The 21,432-nt window shown below is 38.6% G+C and overlaps 1 protein-coding gene across 1 annotated transcript in view; it reads right to left on the reverse strand.

Annotated features, from left to right (window-relative positions):
- Positions 1-2,424: 2,424 nt before the first annotated feature.
- LOC124258713 (DCC-interacting protein 13-alpha-like) overlaps positions 2,425-21,432 on the reverse strand; it is a 66,363-nt gene continuing 47,355 nt past the window's right edge. The window contains 8 exon segments of the mRNA XM_046692788.1: positions 2,425-3,666; positions 11,787-11,846; positions 14,931-14,981; positions 16,330-16,420; positions 16,908-16,994; positions 17,203-17,264; positions 17,266-17,312; positions 18,765-18,886. Of these exon segments, the coding sequence (XP_046548744.1) occupies positions 3,466-3,666; positions 11,787-11,846; positions 14,931-14,981; positions 16,330-16,420; positions 16,908-16,994; positions 17,203-17,264; positions 17,266-17,312; positions 18,765-18,886 (721 nt within the window). The 3' untranslated portion in view covers positions 2,425-3,465.

Here is a 21,432-nt window from a genome sequence, read left to right on the forward strand (position 1 = left end):
CATAAACCACTTGTACAAACAGTGTCATAAACTAATAAATGCACATAACATATCTATAATTTTATGGAATATAATTGATATATTTCTTATATATTAATCATATCATACAGTTGATGTTGCGAACATGGTAGATTAAGGGTGGATCGGGGAACCAGACATGTTTCCTGTTAACTGCACACTTGACCAAATCACAGTGTGGCCTCCCTTCTCCCGAATACTTTATCTTACCCGGTTCATCAACATGTCAACTGGACATGACGTTCTGACTAGTGTTACGGTCATTATCCACTTAACAGCGATTTATTGCATCACTCATAACTTTCAAATTTGTTCCTACACATCAACTGTAGAAAAGTCACAGTTGTCTAAGTTAAGACTTATCATATTCACTGATAATAATACTAAAATATTTGATTATAGATTCTTAAAATACGAACTTTGGACAGGTTATGATTATGACAAATGTAATACTGTATGAGTTTCGAACTTCATAGTGACAACATTTAGGTGACCTTACGAAACACAAACAAAATATACAATGTTTAACCTGTTCCATGTTTTGCATAAATCGTGGTTGATTGCTATAGATCCGGCTCGTAAGAACCTATAAGAGGTGTCAAAAACATACATTATGCAGAAAACATCAAGGGGGGACAACTCTCCAAAAATGGTAAAATCTCATAACTCTTACAGTTTTGTAAATATTTTGAGCATTATAAAACCTTTGCTTAAAATGTTATGTAAACATCCGTAGAAAAGTAACTTTGCTGTATTAATTTGAACCAAGTTTTATCTAAAGGTTGCATTATACACCGTTTGATTTTGTTCCAAAGGCAGATTTACTATTCAGAACCTCGCAAAACAACTATCACAGACACTATTTATACAACTATCACTGAACTTACATACAAAATATTAGAACTATGTGGTTTAGTCTTACAAAGCGGAAAACACACAGTATCTGCACCACAAGAGATCAACCATTTTATCTTCTTCCATGTTTGGTTCCTGTCCTTCTCATATTTGATTCTTCTATCTGTAATGAACTTCTGACTCAGTACAATTCCAAGTAGCCCATGTTGGTCACAACAGCTGATTAGAATGGGGATCAGGTGGCTAGGCTCTGCCCTAAGTGGATCAGGTGGCTAGGCTCTGCCCTAAGTGGATCAGGTGGCTAGACTCTGCCCTAAGTGGATCAGGTGGCTAGACTCTGCCCTAAGTGGATCAGGTGGCTAGGCTCTGCCCTAAGTGGATCAGGTGGCTAGGCTCTGCCCTAAGTGGATCAGGTCTTAGGCTTCACATTTAAGGGTTTGCTTAGCTAGACTCTGTGCTTTCGGGATCGACTGACTCGGGTCTGTGCTTTGTAATCGAGTGGCTAGTCTGTGATTTGGGGAATGGGCAGCTATGCTCTTTGACTGAGTGATAGTGTAGTTAGACTCTTTGTTTTGGGTGACCCTGACGTCGAGGGACATGGACCATGCTGTCAACCTACAGCCTGTGTGGCCACAACATTACTCTCATATAGGCCACCCTGATGTTGGTGGAATATTGCTATAACAACCTATCATAACACAGAGAATTGTTTACATTTATCAAATACGAACTTTCTCCCATTATGAATTACCTTGCCGATGTACCCATGAAGGTCCAGGTCAGAATGAACCTTCAGTAACCCATGCATGTCGGTTGGCTTGGTTGACACATGTCATCGGTTCCCAATTGCGCAGATCGATGCTCATGCTGTTGATCACTGGATTGTCTAAGTCCAGACTCAATTATTTACAGACTGCCGCCATATAGCTGGAATATTGCTGAGTGTGGCGTAAAACTAAACTCACTCACTCACTCACCTTGCCTATGTAAACAGAGAATACACCTTTAATTTGCTGTTTTCTGCATAGAAAATTCAAGGTTGATGCATAAGCTCTCAAGTCAAGTGTTTTCAAGTCATCACAGGCCAACAGGATCCTTGATGTAAAGCAAACCAAAAACTGTTACTGAAAATATCAATTGTGTTCTTGACAGAAGTATGTACCAGTGACAGTGCTGTGTAAATTCAACTTCAGAACAATGCTTCTCTTACAGAGAAAGGAGAACAATTTGAGGAATGGTAAACAACACTACAACCTGGTAATGTATAAAAGACAGAGTTAGAAGTCAGGTCACAATTTATCAGCCATAACAGCTAGAGGTCAGAGTCATAGGGGATGACAAGTCTTTATGGAGGATCAACTTCTTTATTGGGCAACAGCGACATTTCGGTAAAGATACTTATACCATTTTCAAGCATGCTTGAACTGACTGACTGACTGAGTTTGGTTTTACGCCGCTTTTAGCAATACTCCAGCAACATCACGGCGGGGGACACCAGAAATGAGCTTCACACATTGTACCCATGTGGGAATTCGAACCCGGGTCTTCAGCGTGACGAGCCAATGCTTTAACCATTAGGCTACCCCACCGCCTCCAAGCATGCTTGAAAATGGTATAAGTATCTATACCGAATACGTCTCTGTTGTACAATAAAGAATTTGGTCATCCATAAGACTTGTCATTCCTATTACTTCTAGAATGCCTCTCAAACAGGTCAGAGTCATTTCCTTGCCCCAGTGAACATGATCTGGCCATTCGTTAGTTACTTTCATCACTGAAAACTGATCAGGTCAGCTTTGTTCTCCAGTGTCACAAACACTGACTTAATACAGTGTGTCTTTTAAAATGGAAACGTGTCAAGAAATAATGAGTCTTACTTAATCTACATCACTAACTGAAGACCTGAACATTGAAGGTGACACCAGGTGAGCTTTTTACTGTGATGAACCTAGGTACCAAATATGAAAAGAATCCAGTTAACGGTTCTTAAGATATTCCAATTCGTACGTACGGACGGACGGAGCCTAATACTATATCCCCCGCTTTGCGCTAAACGCGCGGCGGGGGATAATAATAAATGCCAAGCCAGTATCATTTCTCAATGCCCCAACATCTACTTCCAAAAGGGATTGTCAAAGGGATATCTGTGTTCTCTGATTATTCTTTCGATAAAAACTAAAATTTCCAAACATGAAGAAATTAAGGCAAACCAGAAAGACTTATGTCTAACGGACTCAAGAACCCATACATAGTTCGTTTAGATTGGTCGGTCAAAGGTTACACTTGGCTCACCGGATGCAACCTTCTTCAGGCGAGGAGGAGCTATTGGAATTAAAGATCTTATTTCAATTAATTTCTAACACTGACAACCAAACCGAAATGAATCAGGATCTAGCTAAATGTCACATCATAAAAGAAAATGGAAAAGATTTGTTACTTAACGTGTTGCCTTTTCATTTCGAATATAGTGTCAATTGGTTATACTGACAGGATCCAACGCTATCTCTATCACAGAATGATATCATCTTGTTCAACTAGATCAGATTACAACATGGCTGCATACATTGGCCAATCAAGATAGCCCATGGTTGTTTACGCTTCGGACTCGGCTCCCTCCAAGTCAGCATTTCCATCACCACAGGACTGTGCTACTGGTGGGTTTGGGTCAGATGGCATCTGGCTGACCTCTGATTGGTCAGGGCTGGACAGAATAAGGAATTTCCCATCTGGACTGAGTGGAGGTTGGCTTGAGTCAATGTCATCCATTCGCTGTATGTTTTCAAGTAGTAGACGCTGAAAGCCAGAAGAAAACTCATTTTAATCTTATCATCAATCAACAACAATAAATACAACAAAGTTTAAAGCCATCATGAACATCCGTCCACAAAATCTTTAATATACATGAACATCATTATATCTAACATATTACAATATTTATCATAATATTCCAATTTCTCATGTCCAGATGTTTTATACCAACTAAAATGCATTGAGGCTGTAATAAACGTAAATGAAACTTGATGATAAAATATTAGACATGTATGAATTAAATATCATGTTATCAGACTCAGTTATACTGTATATTATTATATTTGTCTTAACAAAAACAGGATGCATGGAGAACAGCACTTTTATCATATATGATATTATACTTTTTAATGATTATTTGATGCAATGGCTAAATGGAACAAGTATAAAAATGGAGTCGTTTCAGTATTGATACTGATGGTTGGTTATTTGAAGTGTGAAATTTTAGTTTCATGCATACACTGTGAAATACAGAAATATTCTAGAGGTTTCACTAACAAGCTATCATGTTCAAAGCTTGCCATGCTTTGTATTTCATGTCATGCTTTAAAGAGGCAATTCAAAGAAATATTTCCTTATGAACTCTTTCTTCAAATACTACAGGGTACAATTTACAATGTGTACCGATATGATCATAACAAGGAAAAAGAAAGTACATCTTATGAAAAAGTGTTTAAATAATCCCCAAAACAAACTGGTAATACATTTGCCAAATACAGTACTGGTAAAAAATATTTTGCAACATTATCAATGAATAACACCATCACAAATATGCAGGCATCCCCCAAGAAAATTACTGAGTTGTACTTCCAAAAGCAATACCACTTGTTCATTGAACAAATATAAACGTATTTTCCACAGTATAGAGCATTTTTTTTACCAAAAACACAGTTGTGTAGAGGGGAGGGTGCCTTTTACATGCGATAATGAACTTTGATGCTTTTATCATATTGTTGAGCATGTTATATCTGATATAGCATGCCTAGAAATACAAAATCTAATACATAATTTATTCATGTAATAACACTGATAGGTTATGAAAGTGTGCATGGTATATCTGGACTCACATTTTCAATCTGTTTCATTAATGTTATTCAAAATTCTATTCAATATGGTTTACATAATATTCAGCAAAACCATGTGTGAAGTAATGGCAGTGCACCAACTCATCGTTATTTACAGCAACCAAATTAAAGAAAAAGTATCCTGAGGACTATTACTATTATTCCATATGATCAAGTTAATCACCAGTAAATAAACACTATGTATGGTATATATTTCCCGACCAGGCGGAGGTGGATATCTGTATTAGGACTATAACATGGATATTTTCATGAATATACACCAACACCAATTAGGGTATAGTTGGTACTCCATGGGTTTGATCACACTTCCTTCCTCCATAACCCAAGAATACACAGACAGCTCTCCCTGTTTAACGACTCCTGAGGTTCCAGCAAGAAGAAACCAGTAAGTGTTCTAACCAATTATCATTAGGCCAAATAAAACATATGTTGTGTTCCGATTACACCTCTTAAAAAATTAGGGTAGGTAGGTAGGTGTTTTTTTCATATTTGTTTAGAAGTAAAGTACAAACTAATAACACTTTTATCTATGTGTATGTGTTTATTCAATCAAACTTGTGGCCATCATATCGACTTTCTCTATCAGAATGACCAATGTCTGTCGGTGCCAGGAAAAAACAATGGTATCTGAAAGCATACTTTATTCATTTTGCTGAAAAAGAATAGGGTAGGCACAAGAATTCAAGTGTTGGCTGGGTAATCGGAACCACAACATATTTTTTTAGGCCTTATCATCACACAAACAGCGTTTATTTCTCGCACAACATATACCCAACCATGTGGATATCTACTTGAAATGTTGACTATCAAACGATGGAATTTTTCACAAAAATGTCATTCACGCCCAAACGCGCCAGATGAGTTTCCGGGTGTGACGTGTTGAAAAACACACCTCATTTGCAGACCATCAGTTTCCCAGTTATTGGACAGAATCACAAAGTAGATCTCTTAATAGGAATTGATTACCTACAGTTTCATTGTTTACTTGACGTCAATGGGTTATGAACCTATTTGTTTCATTTGCTGCGTGAACAAAAAAAAAGGCGCTATAACATGCAAGTCAGCCGCAGGTATTCGCAGTTAGTGGAGGAAGATACTGTAAACATCCCAATCAAGCACCAGGGACATTCCACAGATATATCCTCGATTCTAAAAAATGGGGTGTACGTAATACCAAAGGTAAAAGTTACATTGAAGGGTGCAGGTAACAAGGTGTTTGACAAAAGAAGGGTGCGTGACCATATTCATCACAACCTTCCTGGACAGGTTCCACTTAGGGTTCGATTACCAGTACAGGGTGTTCCAGAGGTAGTCTAATGGTTGAAGCGTTCACTAGTCACAACAAACAAATGAGTTTGATTTCCGTGTGTGAAGCTCATTTATGGTGTTCCCCATTGTGACATTTCTTACAAAGCCTTTGTCCATCACATTTATGTACAGTTGGACAGTCTTCATTAATCACAGTGAGTGAGTGAGTGAGTTTGGTTTTACGCCGCTTTTAGCAATATTCCAGCAATATCACGGCGGGGGACACCAGAAATCGGTTTCACACAATGTACCCATGTGGGGATTCGAACCCGGGTCTTCGGCGTGACGAGCGAACGCTTTAACCACTAGGCTACCCAACCGCCCCTTAATCACAGTGAACACACCTTGAAGGATAAAAGATATATGGGCAAGACCTGATTTTGATTCATCACATGGGTACAAATTGTGAAGCCCATTTCTGGTGTCTCCAGCCATGATATTGCTGGAATATTGCTAAAATCAGTGTAAACTCACTGACTCACTCACAACATATGGCTCCCATATGATCAAGAAAACAAGACATTAAAAAGAAAAAAGGAAAATTAATTTAATTATTCATGCATGTAAGTATTATTCATAATCCAGGGGTTCACAGTGAGTGAGTGAGTTTAGTTTTATGCCGCACTCAGCTATATGGCGGTGGTCTGTAAATAATCAGGTCTGGAATAGACAATCAAGGGATCATCAGCATGAGCATCAATCTACGCAATAGGGATACGATGACATGTGTCAACCAAATCAGTGAGCCTGACCACCCGATCCCAATAGTCGCCTCTTACGACCAATTCTAAACCGATAGTCGCCTCTGATGACCAGTTCTAAACCGGATCTTCAGAGGTACCAGGGGTCAACAATAAATTAACCATCTAATTCAGTGAATCAAGTAACACTAGACAAGGCGAAACAGTTAAGGCACATGTCAAAACAAAGTTGAGGTAAATTTAAGAAAATGACTGCGATGTTTGAAATTCTGTACAATGAGATGGATCTGCTTCTAACATCCACTTCTGTATTAAGCAAAAGTGTTGTTTGTAGTTAGAGAAACAGCAGGATGATCTTGGTATCATGTCAATGAAATATCTGTTCCAAATTTAAATAAACAATAAAATGACTCTTGTTTATCTCAAAATAACTGTAACTGGACTGGAATGAGTGTTTCGATGGTGTTAGGTTTCTCAAGTTTAATATTATATTGTTGACAGAGAAGGACATCCTGAGTACTTGGGGATGTTGGCTATATTGCTTGAATGATGGCAGACCCTCACCTTTCTTCCTTTAACAGTACGGTAATGTCCATTGTCACGATAACATCCATGCACGCTTCCAAACAATGCTTTACAGTAAGTAGACTGAGTGTTTACTGTGGTATGTAATCTGGAGTTGTTATCGGTAACACACCGACTAGGTCATGCAGCCCTGCCATGTAATAAAGCCTTGTAGAGGTATTGTATGTGAGGGGAGGTACTTTGGTGGTCAAAAAAAGGCAATTGTACTCAAAATATATTCCCCAATGAAGCCTATTCTGAAGTTGTTGAGGTTAGAAAGTCCCCACCAAGTTTTGTGTGTTGTTGAACACCACCCACCTCTGTGACAGTGGTCTGTAAACAACTGTGATTTAAATCAGAACCATCAACCTGTGAATCACAATCCAGCAATTCATATCACAAGTATCAAGCTCTGAATCACAATCCAGCAATTCATATCACAAGTATCAAGCTATGAATCACAATCCAGCAATTCCCATCACAAGCATCAACCTGTGAATCACAATCCAGCAATTCCAGCATCACAAGTATCAACCTGTGAATCACAATTCAGCAATTCATCACATATCACTGTGAATCACAATCCAGCAATTCATCAAACATCAAGCTGTGAATGTGAATCACAATCCAGCAATTCATCACATCAAGCTGTGAATCACAATCCAGCAATTCACATCAAGCTGTGAATCACAATCCAGCAATTCCCATCACAAATCACAATCCAGTATCAACCTGTGAATCACAATCCAGCAATTCACATCATGAACACCACCCTGTGATTCACAATCCAGCAATTCACATCATGAACATCACCCTGTGAATCACAATCCAGCAATTCACATCATGAACATCACCCTGTGAATCACAATCCAGCAATTCACATCATGAACACCACCCTGTGAATCACAATCCAGCAATTCACATCACATCACCCTGAACATCACCCTGTCACAATCCAGCAATTCACATCATGAACATCACCCTGTGAATCACAATCCAGCAATTCACATCATGAACATCACCCTGTGAATCACAATCCAGCAATTCACATCATGAACATCACCCTGTGAATCACAATCCAGCAATTCACATCATGAACATCACCCTAGGCTATGGAGAAAGAAGTCTGACCACCCAATCCTTGTTAGTCATGACAATCATGGGTTGCTGAAAACATACTTTACTCCAGGTCCTAGATTTTCGAAGCTCTCCTAGCGCTAAGATAGTCGTAAGTTAATGTTAATGTATGGCACTTACGACTATCTTAGCTCTAAGAGAGCTTCGAAAATCTAGGCCCAGATCTTCAAGGGGGAGTTCTATAGTGAGACTGTTACATACACAGCATCTACAGCACCAGCAGCACATGCTACATCACCTACCGGGTACATCAGCTACAGCGAGTACATGTCTCACTACGTACCAACACCATCATCTCAGACATAACACCAGTCAGTTATCTGACTACAAGATCTCACGTACACTGAATGAACAAAACATGGATCGTATGTTCTGGGATATTTAAAAAAAAAAAAATGCTAAACTGTGCACTCTGTCTTCACTGTAATAAATATATTAACTTGCAGTGAATAAACTATGAGGCTAATATGATATGTTTATGAATTTATAGTAAGAAATACAAATATTTTTCATGAATACTTTAGGGTTAATATCAAGGAATTAAAATAACAAACATGTCTAGTAATTGCTTAGGTTGAAACATTTTGGCAAAGCAAAAAAGATATACATTGTGAACAACGCAGCATTTGGCCTTACTGAATCACCTTATGGCCTTACTGAATCACCTTATGGCCTTACTATTGTAAGAGGCCTTGGCAAAATGACACAAGTTAAGTTACAGTATCGCTTGGGTACCTTCCATTTTGCAAACCTCACTTAGAAAAACAGGTAAAAAATACAAAATATTCATAAATAATTGATTCTAGTGTCCATGAATAATGAATTGAATTCATGAGGGGAAACAGAATCTTTTATCATATACGCAAGTGAATCGCAAAAGGACTAATAAATATCCAAAATATATGTATTAGGGGTGATGATTCACCCGTGCATTCAGAGAATCAATTCGTTATTCCTGGTCATTAGCATCAAATAATCATGAGTTTTTAAAGAAAGGGTGTTTTTTACTTGAAATCATATGTTATTTACCAAAGCAAGATATGCAAAATGAACAAATACAAGCCATGCAGTAACAACACTTGAGTTATGTCACCAAGGTCCTTTCGGTTCACCAAAACATTAAGGTAAGTGGTTAGTCGTGATATTGCCATAATAAATTAACATTGTCAACAGTAAAATTTATTTATTTAATTTATGAGCTGCAGTGTCGCTGGGTATAATAAATAAAAACTTAAAAAGCTGATATTGTATTCATGAATAGATATTCATATTCATTACCCTTAATTCATGATACATATCATATTCACCTGGGCCCTTATTCTCGAAACGTTCGTAGCCCTAAGAATTCTTAACTTTGATCGTAGCCAATGTGTTAAGAATGGGCTTAAGAAGTTCGTAGGGCTTACGAAGTTTCGAGAATAGTTAGCCTGATCCCCAACATTCATTGTTCCACATGCTATTCAAAAACGTAAAAAACCCAGAAATAATGTGAACGAAAGTTAAAGATAAGAGACTATTATAGAGGAAAGGGAACAACACCAGTTAATAAGGTGAGGGAGACGATTGTTAGAGACAGGTATATGTAGAATATTTCCTGTAAAAGGTGTGCAAGCAAAGTACCACTGATCCAGTGCGTCTCCATGGTATCACTCAATATCACTCTGGAAATAGGAAGTGAAAGTCAGTGATATCCATCCAGTGACCCCTACATACGACATGGTATGACCCACATCACAGAGTTATAATTGAAAGTCGAGGTATCATCGGGTGATACCATTAGAAGGGGTGTATTGTACATAGCCCCACACCACTATCATGTAAGCGGAGTGGATGGTATAAGATACACAAAACAACCACTGGAAAACCCTCTATTGAGAGTTAAACTAGATTCTTAACAGAGATGGGATTATCGCGTTCTTAAAAGCTTTTAAAACATTTGAATTATTTAGAAAGTGGTCAAATGAAACATATATTACATTGGGATTTCGCTTCCTTAGTAAAGGGAAGATTCTATTACCTTTTGGGGTTGAGTCCCAAAAGAGATTCAAACCCACACTCCCACAGTGAGGCATCTTATCACCAGTACACAAAGTCTGCAATCTAACCCACTCAGCCACCGGGGCTTCCACAAAATGGAAGTGTGGCAACTGGTAGTCTACATAACATACTTTGTGGCCATCAGGTGCTTTACTCTGAGAGTGTGGTCAAATAAGAGATAGTATTCAACCCAAAACATACCCCTGTACTAGAATTTATACTTTACTTGGATGTGCAATCCCAAATATAACATGTTTTTTGTTGTTTTTAAATCCCATCCCTGATGAAAAGAAAAACATTATCACCTCAGTCTCATCAAGCTAGAAAAAGATAAAAGTACCATAGTGATGGAAACAGAAAATATGAAAAATATAGAAAGAACAAAGTTTTAAATAAAAAGAGTCTTCAATAATTGAGAGAGACACTAAGTGCAACTAGCCAGCTGCATCATCAGCGAGGACACAATTCACAGCTTGAAAGCTATCTGATAGCATGGCAAATCTAGTGATAATTCTACTCCATCTTAGGACTAACGACAGAATTAGAGGAAAAATATAAGAACAGTTTGGCTTCTCCTTTGACAGAGAAAAATACATATCTTGAACCAGGGACTAACAAAGATAAACATGTCAACCCTAAACTAAGCTTCAGAGTAATCAGAGGAATAGAGAAATCTCAATTGTCCATTAAAAAGATTAATGTTTGATTGGTTTTGTTGTCTTGTACAAGAGAAACATGAGATCGAAGCTACACACATTCATAAAATTCATCAGGTGACTCTACCTAACTATTTTGTAAGAGACTGTGGTGTTTTAAGTCCAGAAGAAAAGATGGATCGATAAACTGTGTGATTTAACAACACAACCAATCAGAGACCACGTATCACTAAGCCATGGATATTTTTTCACTTTGAGAATTCAAAGCACTACCACCATTGTTCAGCAGAGTCGTGATGTAGAATGTTTCTTATCATTTATGAAGTGACAACTTGCTCACGCAAAAATTTTAAGTGTGTGTATGATATGTAAAAAATGCACAATAATTTCCACCTTGCAGGAAAACAAGTACATCAGTATCATTTTCAGTACAATATGTCATGGTAGGCATATTGTAAAGTTCCACGCCCCTTGTTCCAGAATGCTAAATGGCTTTGCGTTGTGACTCTCTGTACGACATTGCTAGTTACGAGTGTGATGTATTACTGTAAACACATCTACAAGTAGACACACGTGAGTTACAAACACACAAGTGTGACGTGAGTCACGTGACTCACCTTTTCCTTATCCTTGTCTACTTCCTTGCTAACGGAGGGCTTCTTGCCACTCCTCTTCTCCTGAAAATCACAAACACACCATCAGTTAAAACTCTTGTCAGCTGGAAGTTTGCATTAAATAATATACTTCGTTTCAAAAAGTTTAGACTCACTTAAAACACTCACTATATGTTATGTATGTATATATATGGTTACATCGAAGATTAATTTCTCCACTAACGTGGGGAATCAACTGCAACCATGCAGATGAATTGCACAAGGATCATGCATCAAATTGCTGAAAAGCAAGTGCAAATATCATGCATGTGAACGGCTGCATTCTGGTGTTAAGTTTTGTTAAGAATTCGCCAATTTTCACTGATTTTGATCATTTATTGAACTCATGACAATAATCTTTTCAACGTTATGAATTTGTTTTACAGTACATCAGTTCATGTGTAAACAGCACCTTTAAACAGTATGGAATATCTAGTTGAGAACAGTTGCCTGAAGTAAGAGGCCATTATTTACACTAGTGAGTTTAAACATTTGAAACAAAGTATATTATGAAACAGAAACTACAGTATCTAGTATGTATGTGTGTTTCTCTGTGAGTGTCTGTATGTTTGTTTGTCTGTGTCTGTATGTATGTCTGAGTGTCTGCATGTCTGTGTTTGAGTGTGTATGTCTGTTTGTCTGTGAGTGTCTGTATGTCTGTGTGTTTGTATGTATGTCTGTGAGTGTCTGTATGTATGTCTGTATGTATGCCTGTGAGTGTCTGTATGTATGTAAAACAAAGTATATTATGAAACAGAAACTACAGTATCTAGTATGTATGTGTGTTTGTCTGTGAGTGTCTGTATGTTTGTTTGTCTGTGTCTGTATGTATGTCTGTGAGTGTCTGTATGTCTGTATGTATGTCTGAGTGTCTGCATGTCTGTGTTTGTCTGAGTGTGTGTCTGTTTGTTTGTCTGTGAGTGTCTGTATGTCTGTGTGTTTGTCTGTATGTATGTCTGTGAGTGTCTGTATGTATGTCTGTATGTATGTCTGTGAGTGTCTGTATGTATGTAAAACAAAGTATATTATGAAACAGAAACTACAGTATCTAGTATGTATGTGTGTTTGTGAGTGTCTGTATGTTTGTTTGTCTGTGTCTGTATGTATGTCTGTTTGTGAGTGTCTGTATGTATGTCTGAGTGTCTGCATGTCTGTGTTTGTTTGTCTGTATGTATGTATGTCTGTGAGTGTCTGTATGTGATTGTCTGTATGTCTGTGTGTTTGTCTGTATGTATGTGAGTGTCTGTATGTATGTATGTGAGTGTGTATGTCTGTATATATGTCTGTATGTATGTCTGTGAGTGTGTATGTATATGTCTGTGTGTCTGTATGTATGCCTGTGAGTGTCTGTATGTATGTCTGTGTGTTTGTCTGTGAGTGTCTGTATGTATGTATGTATGTATGTGAGTATCTGTCTGTGTGTTTGTCTGTATGTCTGTATGTGAATGTCTGTGAGTGTCTGTATGCCTGTATGTATGTCTATGAGTGTCTGTATGTTTGTCTGTGAGTGTCTGTATGTATGTTTGTTTGTCTGTGTCTGTGAGTGTCTGTATGCCTGTATGCCTGTATGTATGTCTATGAGTGTCTGTATGTATGTTTGTGAGTGTCTGTATGTATGTATGTATGTTTGTTTGTCTGTCTGTGAGTGTCTGTATGTCTGTATGTAGTGTCTGCATGTCTGTGTTTGTCTGTGATCGTGTATGTCTGTTTGTTTGTCTGTGAGTGTCTGTATGTCTGTGTGTTTGTCTGTATGTATGTCTGTGAGTGTCTGTATGTATGTCTGTGAGTGTCTGTATGTATGTAAACCAAGTATATTATGAAACAGAAACTACAGTATCTAGTATGTATGTGTGTTTGTCTGTGAGTGTCTGTATGTTTGTTTGTCTGTGTCTGTATGTATGTCTGTGAGTGTCTGTATGTATGTCTGAGTGTCTGCATGTCTGTGTTTGTTTGTCTGTATGTATGTCTGTGAGTGTCTGTATGTGAGTGTCTGTATGTCTGTTTGTATGTATGTCTGTGAGTGTCTGTATGTATGTGAGTGTCTGTATGTATGTATGTGAGTGTGTAAGTCTGTATATGTCTGTGAGTGTCTATGTATGTCTGTGAGTGTCTGTATGTATGTATGTGAGTGTCTGTATGTCTGTATATGTTTGTGTGTGTCTGTATGTATGTCTGTGAGTGTGTGTTTGTATGTATGTATGTGAGTGTCTGTCTGTGTGTTTGTCTGTATGTGAATGTCTGTATGTGAGTGTCTGTATGCCTGTATGTATGTGTATGTGTCTGTATGTCTATGTATGTCTGTATGTATGTCTGTGTGTGAGTGTCTGTATGTATGTCTGTGAGGTATGTTTGTGAGTGTCTGTATGTATGTGTTTGTCTGTGAGTGTCTGTATGTCTGTATGTATGTCTGAGTGTCTGTGTTTGTATGTCTGTATGTGAATGTCTGTATGATAGTGTCTATGCCTGTATGTATGTCTATGAGTGTCTATATGTATGTCTGTGAGTGTCTGTATGTATGTATGTCTGTATGTAGTGTCTGTATGTCTGTGAGTGTCTGTATGTCTGTGAGTGTCTGTATATATGTCTGTGTGTCTGCGTGTCTGTGTGTTTGTATGTATGTCTGAGTATGTGTGTTTGTGTTTGTCTGTATGTATGTCTGAGTGTCTGTGTTTGTATGTCTGTATGTGAATGTCTGTATGATAGTGTCTATGCCTGTATGTATATCTATGAGTGTCTGTATGTATGTCTATGAGTGTCTGTATGTATGTCTGTGAGTGTCTGTATGTATGTCTGTGAGTGTCTGTATGTCTGTGAGTGTCTGTATGTCTATATATATGTCTGTGTGTCTGTATGTATGTCTGCGTGTCTGTGTGTTTGTATGTATGTCTGAGTATGTGTGTTTGTGTGTTTGTCTGTATGTATGTCTGTGTCTGAATGTCTGTCTATGAGCGTCTGTATGTCTGTATGTCTGTATGTATGTCTGGGCATTGGTCTGTGTTTGTGGATGTCAAGTCAAGTCAAAGAGGTTTTTGTACAATGGCCTCCAGCCCATATACAAGACAGTGTTAATATGTTTAATAACATAGATTTAATATAGAAGACACCCACCATGATAGCTTGGAATGCAATCTTAGTTGCCGTACTGATTGCCTGACATATCTGAAACAAACACAACCCAGTAAGTATATTGTATTGTCATGTATTGTGTGCGTGAGATGGATTGATTAACCAATACAAACCACTCACCTTAAACAGAAATAAGCAACATAACAAAAAAAACATAAAAATTAAATCATAATTTATTATTTAAAATCAACTGTCATTGGAATTACGTTTTAATATACAGTCCACACGGTGATCTCCATGATTTATTGGCATTCTAGAAGTTGAGGAGATGAAGAATGAGGACAGTTTTTATGGATATACAACTTCTTTACTGTGTAGAGGGGACGTTTCGACATAGATTCTAATGTCGATGTCAAGCAAGTCACTTGCTTGCTTTATGATTGTTGTATATTCATGTATAATCACAGTGTATGAAATATGGCCTGTCCGACCGTCAGATTTCTGACGGGCGGTCTAATATTTTACAGCTAGCCAGCCCGATGGACGGGTGAAATAAAATATTCAGATAACGTGTCCACTGGCACTGCCTATTTAGGATTTCTTCAGGACTGGTTAAATCTCTTCTGGGCTGCTAAGTTTTTGAAGTTACCAGCCCATATGTCTGGCTGGGTTTTTGGCTTATTTCATACACTGATAATCAGCTTATGACATGGCTTGAATGGGCTTATACGAACTGAAAACATACACAGGGATTAAATCTTTTTATTTTTGTCTACAGGTATGTAATGGAAAAATCATGAGCATCGGCTGATTCTGCTTCTGGAATTAAGAGATAAGAGTGATTTGTCCAACGTAAACAATGTTATGGCTCATAATTCCTACACAAGTTTTGCAAAAAAGTTGCATCTGTTTCACTGGTGTAAAATATACATCAGAGTGACCAGTGAATCCAGGTTTACAACAAAAAACAATAGCAGGACATCATCATAATGGTGCAAAACCTGAAGTTTAGTTTTAGTTACACAAATATATGTGGACGTCATCTAATTTTCGTAAAAGTGGGGCAAAGGAACTTAACAGTCAACTATCTGACAAAACCACCCCTTACAATTTATACCTGAAAAGCTTGTTTGTAACAGGCAAGAAGGTGAGTGAGTGATTAAGTATGGTTTTACACCCCTCTTACAATTTTGCAAAAATATTATGGGGGTACAACCAGGAATGTTCACACATTGTACCCATGAAGGCAATCGAACCCGGGTCTTCAGGGTGATGGGCAAATGCTTTAACCATTAGGCTACCAACCTACTAATAGGCAAGTAGGGTTTGCTTGACAAAAAATCATGTCATCATTTTCACATTTCTGTAATTGGGAATCTCAAAAGTTACACATGCGTTTCAACATCAAATGTTTGACTGTTCCCTAGCTAGCACAAAATACCTCTTCTGCAGAGTTGTTGCTTTCGAACACGTGACAGGCAAACGTCACACCTCCGCCTTCAGATCGATTCCGCGTGATAAACCCAAACAACCTGCAAAACATGAATCACGTGGTACTCACAACAAAATGTCACAACCAGAAGTGAATCAGAGTTGTATTATGCAAACTTATCAATAATACAGCAACTCATAGGTACATTACTGCCAGTCCAACCTATCAACAATTGTATGAGTGAGTGAGTGAGTGCAGTTTTACCCCTCTTTTAGCAATAATCGAGCAATATCAAAGCAGGGGACACCAGAAATGGGCTTCACATATTGTACCCATGTGAGAAAACGAACCCAAATTTTCGGCGTGACGAGCGAACGCTTTAACCACTAGGCTACACCACCACCCCCAGTTGAATGAAGACATGGTACCTTCCAGCTCACACATTATGGCCTTCATTCACATTTGTTGGCTCATCACAAGTGTTGAGTGTTGTTTCACGCCACACACAAATCAGGGTTACTGAAGACCAATTCTAACCCAGATCTTCACGTGAGAGCCTTAGCCCAGGACTAGAAGGAGCTGTTTACCTGGGATTATCTTGATGGACAGACCAGAATGATATGTCTGGGAGAGCAAACTCCACCCGAATTGTGTTGTTGGAGGGATCAATTAATCTGAAACACATTATCAAACAGTCTGAACAGTCTGTACATGCAAGATCAAGTTTTTTCAGGATAACATTCTCTCCTAAACAGTTGCTATGGTAACGAAACTTTAAAAGGAGATGATGATTAACAAACTTCAGATACACTCAGTATTATCACCCTTTCAAACAGCTGAAGCAGGAATCTAATTTCTGCAGAAACAAAATGGCTACTCTACCTCATGCACTCGTTTGTAACAAGCAGCCTGGATTCTGTCATCTTGAAGACGTTGTGTATTGCCCCGGGCTGCCAATATCTGCCTCATGGTACCATGAACCAGCTGTTCCCCTGGCAACAAGACATGATGATAATACATAAAACAGGCTGGAGTGTCTCAGACACAGGCAGGAGTTTTGTTCCTCTTTTCAAGACAACGTTTGTCCGACATATTGTCTAAAACTGTAGTCAGTAGTGTAGTGTTTCTGCTTATTGTCCGGTATGGCTCGGTTTATGTTGTATTCTCCGGCTATTAAAATAGCAGCGGAAATGTATCTGCACATGGGTAGACATATAGGATATTATACGAGTACCCATGTCATACTATGTTTACGACACAAATGCCTAAATGTTGGTATTTCCCGAGCGAGAGCGAGGGATATACCGATATTTAGGCACGAGTATGGTTTTATGCAGCTTTTAGCAATATTCCAGCAATATCACAGGGGGGGACATCAAAATTGGGCTTCACATATTGTACCCATGTGGGGGAATCGAACCCGAGTCTTTGGTGTGACAAGCAAATGATATATCCACTAGGCTACACCACCGCCCCTCATTTCTTGAAAAAAAGGAGGGATGTAGTGTTTCTGCTTATAGTCTGGTATGGCCCGGTTTATGTTGTATTCTCCGGCTATGAAAATACCAGCGGAAATGTATCTGCACATGGGCAGACAGAATGTTCTGGCAAGTAAAGTGTGGGAGCTTTGAACACGTGCTGTTGTTGATTCAACATTATGGGCCTTAAATGGGAACACACTTAGTGGTAACACCACAAGTAGGTGGAAAGAAAATGTCCAAACGACAAATCAGATTATTACTTTGTCCAATGTTCACATGGCACCATATTCACTTTATGGTGCCATGTAAACAGCATCAGCTTGTCTCATTGGTTTTATAGTTTAACCATTTATGCCACCCCTATTCTTTATTATCTATCATCCAACAGTAGCCCATTAGAGTGCTTGCACCAATAAACTTCAGTTTATAGAGACACAAATGCAAAAAATTGCTTGCAAGCAAAGGAGACGACACAAAATCACTGATAACGTAAACTCTTAACTCAGAAATAAGGATTATGAATGTATTCTGCAAATTTAAGGTGTCATTGTTTTGGTTGTTTAATGCCACTAAGCAATATGCCAGCTTTACTTCGGCAGTCTGTAAATAATCGAGTCAGGGTCTGACTGAGAATCTAGTGAACGATATCATGAGAATCAGTCTTCACTATTGGGCCAAGGCTCATGCTGGAAACCATTCATTTACAGAGGAGTGAGTGATTGAGTTTAGTTTTACGTGGCTTTGAGCAATATTCCAGCAATATCACGGCGGGGGACACCAGAAATGGGCTTCACATATTGTACCCATGTGGGGAATCGAACCAGGGTCTTCAGCGTGACAAGCGAACGCTTTAACCACTAGGCTACCCCACCGCCCCCATTTAGAGAGGAGAGTACTCCAGGTTTTATCAGCACTCATTACTCTAAAACCATCTTTCTGTGCCGTCTCTCAGGCGGATATTACCTCTGTCTGACTTTACTTCCATTGATCCAAGAAAACGGACAGTGAAGGATTGAGAGAAAGCTGCATTGTCCACTGGAGAGTCTAACACATCCACTGATGACTGGTCAAATGGGTTGATTCTTCTGGAAAAGAAAAGCAGACACTAATAATTACACAGCCCAAAATAAAAAAAAGCTGTTTTGAAAATTCTACAAGTATTATCAAGATTCTTCCCCAAGTAAAAACAGGTTGACTTTTTCAGGACTAGCACAGTGATGATCCCACACCAAAAGGCAAGGCTCTTCACATTATGTAGTTTCTCAGACCTCATCAAAGTGTTGCAGTGAGTGAGTGAGCGAGTTTAGTTTTATGCCGCACTCTGCAATATTCCAACTATATGCCGGCTGTCTGTAAATAATCGGATTTGGACAGGCAATCCAGGGATCGTCAGCATGAACATCAATCTACACAGTTGGGATACGATGACATGTGTCAACCCAGTCAGTGAGCCTGACCACCCAATCCTGTAAGTCGCCTCTTATGACAAGCATGGGTTGTTGAAGATCAATTCCAAGCCAGACCTTCATGGGTCTCAAAGTGTTGGAGATGCATACACAGCATGTTGAAACAGAATTACACCAAGTTGAACAGATGTGGAAGATAACTTAGTCCGTCTCATTAGTTTCCCTTCCGCCCAACCCTTTCTGTAATGCTAAAGCCCTAAATGGGCTAAAAGCCCTGTTCAGGTTCTGAATCTCCCATCTCACTGATGCTCCTTTTCAATTTCCCCCGGCAAAAGGAATTATTTGTTTCTATCCAAATTATTTCTTCAGAGACTACTCAGTAAGTGTTAGTCTAGATATAAGCTTAAAGTGCCTGGATCATAGACCTATAACCAGTAATCAGACCAGTGAGTATGGGTGAATGTTATGGGGCACCTCAAGGGTTCTACTGCTTAAAACAACTAAAGCAAACATCATAAATGGAATAAGAATAAAATCATGGCAATATGTGCAAACGAAAACTGTTTAGCTTAAATAAAGAAAACACTACTGTTTATTGCAGTTCAGAATTATTCCAGCAATATCGCTGCAGGGGACACAAGACATTGGACTTCAGACATTCTATCCATGTGGGAAATCGAACTCGAAACATTTCAAGGACTCCTCTCAGTTCCTCTGTAAGAACATTAACAACTGGAGGCATTTCTAAGAAGCAAGCCACATGAGGACAGCCATGCTGTCAATCAGTTGTGATCAGGAAGTTGTCTCCCCCCTGTGTATGGGACAGCTAAACCATAAACATTGTGGTTGTTTCTGTGCATGTTGTCAATCAGTTCTGATCAGGAGGTTGTCTCCCCTGCATACAGGACAGCTAAACCTTAAACATTGTGGTTGTTGCTGTGCATAATACGCTTGTCAACTCAGTGCGCCTAGTGGCTGCAAGAGTTGTATACTCCCTAAGGAGTTGAGACTGACAATATGATGTGCCATTGAGATTGACATCAAACGATCGAGGGGGAAAAAATACCAGTGCCTTGAGCATGCACTAGTTGCGTGGATATGTGCACTATATAAATACAATAATCAATCTTCACATCCAACTTCTTACTGCTCCTGACCACTCTAGTTCCATTAATGACACAGCAGATGATATCCACCACCCTGAATACTGCAGCTCTTGTTGTCCAGTCCATTCCACAGAGTGATTACAGCCCTAACCAGATTGTTTGTTTGTTGTTTACGGCCCCACACAGCAATATTTTAACTATATGGCAGGAGTCAACATCAAGAGTAACCAAGAGCCCCCAGTCCCGTAAGTCATCTCTTATAACAAGCATGTGTTGCTGAAGACCAATTCTAACGTGGAGGTGATGGTGACTCCCATACATTAACATAGACTGTCATAACAACACAACTGTCCGTTGGAACAATAGTCACATAATTCATGAAATACTTGGATATCCTCACTGAACATTATTGACCGACTTACCTTTTCAAAATTTCTATCTGAGCCTCAAAATTAACACAAAACTTAACCATGCATAGTATTGTAAGTCATGATTCAACATAAAAGATAAGACTGTTTATATCACAATACCAGTTGATATAGACATCTATTACCCTTATGGGAAAAGGACACAGGGTAGGATTTTTCCTGTAAGTCCTTAAGAAGATTACACTTCTTGGTGAACGTTGATTGGCTGTTTCAGAAAATATATGATTTCATTGGTTAAAAACAATATGCCCGGAACTACTTCATTCATCTTTTCAGTTCATTCACTGTTTTACCCACAAATGTCTGCTCAAGAATTACATAATTAATATAACTCAGGAAAGATAATCTGTCATTCCCCATCACTTAGTTATTGTCTAAATCTGTTCACTGACTCAAGCTCTGACGTATTTCAATCTACATAAATGTATTTCATGAATGATGTCAGATTCATCCCATTGACAAATATCAAATTATATTACAATTACAGTCGAGCACCGTTGTGTCGAACTCTGATAACTCAATATCTCAGTTGTCTCGATATAACATCTCGGTCCCGGCAAAATCATTCATAATTTATCATTAATCAAGCTCTTTTAACTCGATACAGATGTCTCGATATTTCGGATATCTCGACATAACATCATGGTCCCAACAAGCAAAATTACCCTTTTAACCGATATTTGCAAAGAAA

The sequence above is a fragment of the Haliotis rubra genome, unplaced genomic scaffold (assembly GCF_003918875.1).
Source record: "Haliotis rubra isolate DU_JTF1 unplaced genomic scaffold, ASM391887v1 Scf7, whole genome shotgun sequence".
Taxonomy (NCBI): Eukaryota; Metazoa; Mollusca; class Gastropoda; order Lepetellida; family Haliotidae; genus Haliotis; species Haliotis rubra.